This window comes from Octopus bimaculoides, chromosome 10 (assembly GCF_001194135.2).
Source record: "Octopus bimaculoides isolate UCB-OBI-ISO-001 chromosome 10, ASM119413v2, whole genome shotgun sequence".
NCBI classification, from domain to species: domain Eukaryota; kingdom Metazoa; phylum Mollusca; class Cephalopoda; order Octopoda; family Octopodidae; genus Octopus; species Octopus bimaculoides.
Genome location: NC_068990.1, coordinates 85152603 through 85159317, shown reverse-complemented (window position 1 = coordinate 85159317; position 6715 = coordinate 85152603). Strand labels below are relative to the sequence as shown.

Below are 6715 nucleotides of genomic sequence, written 5' to 3'. Positions count from 1 at the left end.
ATATATATATATATATATATATATATATACGACGGGCTTCTTTCAGTTTCTGTCTACCAAATCCACTCACAAGGCTTTAGTCAGCCCGAGGCTATAGCAGAAGACACTTGCCCAAGGTGCCACGCAGTGGGATGGAACCCGGAACCATGTGGTTGGTAAGCAAGGCACTTACCACACAGCCACTCCAGTGTAAATAGGATCCAAATCATTTGGGAATGTTATCTCTGATAGAATGGTGACTTAAACTGAATAAGAATTATTTCTCGTCTCTCTAACATCATTAATAAAACTCCCTTATGTCTTAGTCCATATTTCTGTTCTACATCTACAACTAACCGTTGCTGAAGTGACTCACATCTATTCTCCCTTTTCAAATGCTGCAGATTATGTTTGACATAAAAGACATGTGCCAGTTCTAATGATAATCTAATTAAGTGTTCTAATTTAGGGTCATCAAGGACAAATTGGAGATTTAGGATCACCAGGACCTATCGGACCCAAAGGAGAACCAGGAAAGAGAGGCAGAGCTGGAAAGAGAGGAAGCAAAGGACCAATGGTAAGCGTTTAAATATTATATTCCAATTTATAATACAGAGTAAGAGGTTAATAAATAATAAACTATCGTAGAAAGTATAATGTGCTTAGAGCCAATGCAACAGTCAAATCCACCAATCGAAATTGAGAAGCAGTGGCATCGCTATGGAATTATCAACTATTTTATTGGCTTGTAGTGTTGAGTTTCATTTCATTGACAGGGAAAATCTCTGAAGTAGATCCTATACAAAGAGAGATTTATCTCACTTGTTCTTAATTCTAATATGTATATGTGTATTAATAGCTCAAGCACTTTGGAGCTTAAGAAAATAATTAGTAGTTTATTTGTCATTTATAACAACTTTCTTTACATAATGTAGGATCAGCATGTGCTGAATGACATGACTTAGCATAATAAGCAGCAGAAACATGATGGAATCAAGGAGAGTTTCATTGACTTGCTATGCGACTTCAATTTCAGTTTTTTTTTTTTTTTTTTTTTTTTTTTTTTTTTTTTTAAAGAAAAAGCTTGCTGCAGTACAGTATTAATAGAGAGATACATTTACTGAATATTATTAGAAACTAGATTTATCTGTCTTTCAACTTCAGAAGGGCTTCAGTTTATTTAAGATTTTTTTTTACTCCACTCTCTCATACTCTATAATCAATTCATTATCATTTTTTTTTTTACCTTTTTACAATTATAGGGACCACCTGGACCTGAAGGACCACCAGGAGCAGATGGACCACCTGGACCACAGGTAAGCATTACATTAATTTTACTGTACTGATAAAACACATTTTTCTATCTTGGTACCTCTTATGAGATAATAGAACATAGTCACTAGAACTAGTACATAAGTGATAGTATGCACCAGTATACATGCAAAGTTGCACACATACATACACAGAAACCTGCACACAGACACATACATAAATGCACACATAAGAATAATTACTAGGAAAATAGGCAAGGGATTTGTATGACACACAAATACTATACCATATGGTTGCATATGTGTGTTTGTGTACCTATGTAAATATGTACATATATATATATATATATATATATACGTTGTGAAGATGCATGGCTCAGTGGTTAGAACGTCGAACTTACGACTGTGAGGTTGTGAGTTTGAATCCTGGGCTGGGCTGCGTGTTGTGTTCTTGAGCAAGACACTTTATTTCACGTTGCTCCAGTTAACTCAGCTGTAGAAATGAGTTGCGACGTCACTGGTGCCAAACTGTATCGGCCTTTGCCTTTCCCTTGGATAACATCAGTGGCGTGGAGAGGGGAGGCTGGTATGCATGGACAACTGCTGGTCTTCCATAAACAACCTTGCCCAGACTTGTGCCTCGGAGGGGAACTTTCAAATAATTCCTACATGTTTGTACCATAGTAACATATCAAAATCAAGTTTGTAGACCCAGTTTGTTGCTTTAACGAGCTGATTTGGTGCCTATTGTAATAAACCTTTGTTGTTAAAAAGAACAAAAAAAAAGATTATCTAAAGTGTATATTAAATGTTCTGTTTTACAATATCAGTTTTTGGTTTCAGGCACTTGGATATGTATAAATTCTATACTAAAATGTTTAAATATATCATTTTTTTGCCTCTCAGGGATTGGAAGGACCACCAGGACCTAAAGGAGAAAGTGTAAGTATGATTTTGCTAATAATTATCTCAGAGAATCAAATGTTTCTGCCAGAACATTTGCTGTGAATGTTGAGACAGATTTATTTGATATTCTTTGTTTTTGTTGGAGGATTTGTTTTCCATCCATTAGTCACTGGAAGTAATGCCTGTAGCTGTTTCAGTTCCTCTGGGCTAATGAATAGAGGTAAAAATAGGTGTTGAGATCAATGCTGTTAATGATGTCCCAAGATCAAGGTGAACAGTTAAATGCAACCACAACAAAGAAAGGCCAAGACATAAAAAGTAATAAGGTAAAATTTGTAAAACTGTTTGTTGGTGAGTAGAAAGATCTAGAAAAAGGTCATCATGTTAATGTAGTTTCCCATATTCTGAAATCTGGTGGAGAACGTCATCGTGTCGTTTAGCTCCAGGTCAGTTTTATTGAAGTAGACCTGTAATCAAAGGCATTTCAACAATGGCCACACAGCTATTCTGTCGTATTTATAAATCTAGTATAACATTAGTCATTATTTCATTCCCTTTTTCACTCACTCAGACCTGGGCTGTTGTGTCTTAATGTACCCTCCATTTGGACCTCCTGACCAAAAATTAAATAAATAGTTGCATATACAGCTCAAAAGTAACGGTTGCAAGCAAACTAATGGACAAAATTGGCTGCATCTTCTTTTTCTATATGTGCCATTCATTACTGTTTTACCAGGAATCTAGCAAAGATGATATTCAATCTCTTCCCACAATAGTGGGAATATGGCATGACGGGATTGAGGTAGAAGGACATGATATGAGAGATATTTGTTTGCTATTCCTTGCAGGTTTAACAAACACATAGAGGTTCCCTCTTTTTCTACAATAATACTGTAGTTATTGTGTAACTCCATGCCAAGCCAGATTGAGTAGATCTGGGATCAAAGACATTTTCGCCTTGACTATCTTGTTGTTCTAGAATTATCTAGGATTATATCTTTAAATATGACCTTCCTTATTGAAGACTATTGGGTAGGATATAAAAAAGATTTAACTGCTTTTCTAGCAGATTGAGCATCTATATAGGGACTCTTTTGTGGGTTTATTTTTCAATATTGTAGCCTTTATAGCAGTTACAAAGGAATTCAGAATTGGAACACTTCTGTAAAATGGTAGAATAACAGTTTTCACTAGAAAATAGCTAAATTGCTGCAGAGTATCTAATATGTAAGTCACCTACAATCTGAAAATATAGAAATTGTCAGAAATGTTCTAGATTCTTTAATTAATGAAATAAATTCTAACACTTCTTTAGCAAACCTTAAAATTCTTGGGGGGTTTTCATGAATAAAATGTTCATTATTTTCCTTCATGTTTACTTTTTAAACAATTATTAAGAATACAATACAATTCAATATTTCTTTTTTGCCTTATTTTATAGGGAATGACTGGACCCAAAGGAGAACAAGGACATACTGTAAGTATAATATTAACTGTTAAAATGAACAAGAAATAACCTCCATAAAGAACGCTGGATTGAAGCCATTATTTATTCATTTCCTGGACAAGCAAATATCTAACAGATTAAGGGAATAAAAAATGGGGTTTTAGTGTTTAGGTATTTGTTGGTATTAGGGTTCTTGATTTAATCCCAGATCAGTTATGGCTGAAAGGACCTATGATGAAATGCATTTCAGCTATAATCAGCCCACTTTTTAAGGGTGTCTACGAGTAAGACTATATGCAGTTTTTTTTATTCTTAACTATGTTGTGGGTGATTTGAGAAAGATTTGACTGTTATTTCTAACAGATCAAATGACTACTAGAGGCTCCTTTATTTGATCTGGTTCACATTGCTGGTGACCAAAGGAAATCTAATAACCATTACTGTACATAGAAAATAGGCTAATTTTCAGATCAACAAACAAAATATTACGAAGATGTACTTGCATAGCAAGCGACCTAATCTGAGATTGTGTGCTGGAACGAAAACAATTGCAGTGTGGAAGGTGTCTATAAGCCATTTAAAATAACACACAAAAACCCGTTAGATTCACTTCAACATTCAAAGCGACGAAAATATTTTGACAAATTAAATTTAAATGTTGAAGTAAATCTAATGGTTTTTATGTGTTATTTTAAATGGCTTATAAACACAAAATAATACTTAGCTGCCACAATTTCAGTCAGTGATGACTGTAATGCAAACCTTCTTTATTGGTTAATCAATCTCCTTCCTCTGCTTATTGGTTTTTGATAGAAATGCAGTGAAATTATGCATATTAATGGAATAAATAGTTTTGAATAATGATAACAAGGCTACAGTTTTAGATGTGAATCTCAAAATTGATATTTTCTAGTAACAACTCTGGAAGCTGATGTTTTCATTGTTTAAGTGGCATAAAATTCAATTAAGTTATCATCTTTTAAAGTTTCTGTATAAGAATTTTACCTTAATAGGGTCCACTAGAAACCCACCTGTAGGTTATCGCTTTATAGTAATGTCATTTACTTGGAGTTACTATGTGAGATCTTTTCTTCTATAAGAGTCCCAAGAATACAAGAGGAGGAGAATTTACCATGATATCATCTTGTTAACTTTTTTGTTACTATATTTCAATTGTTTTTATTATTTTTAAGAACAATGAAGAATCATGTAAGCTAAATTTGTTTATTATTAAGCAAGTGTTCAGAACAGAGATTAACATGAAATTTTCATGGAAGGCTTAAATTTAGAACACTTTAATACAGGGTAGTCTCAGGAAAGTTGGTATCAGAAGGGTTAAAGGTACTGTGTGAAAGGTTTTCTATAATAAGTCTACTAATGACCACAGGTGGAGGCTATTTATATTTGTATCATGTACTTTAAAACTGGTGACTCTTGATTTGCCTAGGGACCAGCAGGACCAGCAGGAGCTCCTGGAGAAGCTCAGGCCATTCCTCTTGACTACTTGGGTGGCAGACCAAGACACCAGAAGAGAAAGAAGAAGAAGAAGAGGAAGAAGCGATCACTTGATAGTAAAGAAGTTGATGAGGATGATGACAATGAAACCATTGATGGATTGAAACAAGTAGAAGGAATAATTAAGGAAATGGCCAACCAGAAGATAACCATCAAGGAAGGTCTTGAGGATGTGGTTAATAAAATGTTTGAAGAAATTGATGAGCTTGCAGAAGAAATCAAAAATTTCAAGTATCCGAAAGGAACAAAAGAAAATCCAGCAGTTTCATGTAGAGATATTTATCTAGGACATCCTACCTTCCAAGATGGTAAGAAAGTTTAATTTCATTAAAGTACAGTTTTATATTTAAGAGATGAGGAATTATGTACATTATTTACATTATTTACATTTGACAGATATTTGTTCTCATCTTGTTTGTTGTTAACACAATGTTTTGGCTGATATACCCTCCAGCCTTTATCAGGTATCTTGGGGAAATTTCAAACCTGGGTTCTCATTCCTAAGGTATTTTTCGATATTATTATTACTGTTATTATAATTATTATTCAGTTCACTGCCTGGAATTGAACTCAGAATCTTGGGGTTAATAGCTTGCGCTTTTAACTACTACACCATATTTGAAATTTAATTCTATCTAAAATCCTTTAAATATTTCATGGAATTTTTCCCTTATAGAAAACACTTTCTTTGCTAAAATTATCCTGCTTTAAACTGAAAACATTCTGAAAATATTTTATGATGGACTGAATTCCTTTTTGTACACTTTGTAGGCAGGATTCATGTTTATATTTCAAAAATGAATTTATAGGTACACTATAAATGCAAACTAAATACAGACAATTCCTTTGACACCTTATGTGTGATTATGTGGCATCAGTAAGTTTGGTAGTGATCAGGAATGCAAAAAGCAATATAACATTTTTGATACTCATCCCTGAATAGAATGGTGAAGTAAGGGTCAGAAATGAGGTCACTCTGACTATTTTCAATTTCTTTTAACACTTTATCAGATCATTATTTACATTATTTACATTTGTCATCTTGTTTGTTGTTAACACAACGTTTCGGCTGATATACCCTCCAGCCTTCATCAGGTGTCTTGGGGAAATTTCAAACCTGGGTTCTCATTCTTAAGGTATTTTTCAATGTTTATTATAACATGCTTTCACTGCACTACCGAGCGCAGCTCTGTGTGCCTTGGGTATGTGCTATGGTTTGCTGTGATGCTCTTATGGTTACTGTATTGAAAGTGTTTTGCATAGGATGTGTGCAGTGCCCAGTAGTGCAATTTTCTGTATATTATATATATTTGTAAGTCCTGGTCTTTTATTATTATTATTATTATTATTATTATTCAGTAGTTTTATATTTATAACGTGCTTTCACTTCACTACCGAGCGCAGCTCTGTGTGCCTTGGGTATGTGCTGTGGTTTGCTGTGGTGCTCTTATGGTTACTGTATTGAAAGTGTTTTCCATAGGATGTGTGCAGTGCCCAGTAGTGCAATTTTCTGTATGTTATATATATTTGTAAGTCCTGGTCTTTTTGTTATGTATTTGTCTGAATAATTTTTTATTATACCTAAGGCACCTACTAG

The 6715-nt window shown here is 34.0% G+C and overlaps 1 protein-coding gene across 1 annotated transcript in view; it reads left to right on the top strand.

The window, feature by feature from the left end:
- Positions 1-6715, top strand: part of LOC106881622 (collagen alpha-1(V) chain) — a gene marked incomplete at its 3' end in the record, with an annotated part of 52248 nt that overhangs the window by 42584 nt on the left and 2949 nt on the right. Inside the window, exons 36-40 of the mRNA XM_014932086.2 lie at positions 449-556; positions 1242-1295; positions 2157-2192; positions 3598-3633; positions 5051-5426. Of these exons, the coding sequence (XP_014787572.2) occupies positions 449-556; positions 1242-1295; positions 2157-2192; positions 3598-3633; positions 5051-5426 (610 nt within the window). The remainder of the gene's footprint in view (positions 1-448; positions 557-1241; positions 1296-2156; positions 2193-3597; positions 3634-5050; positions 5427-6715) is intronic.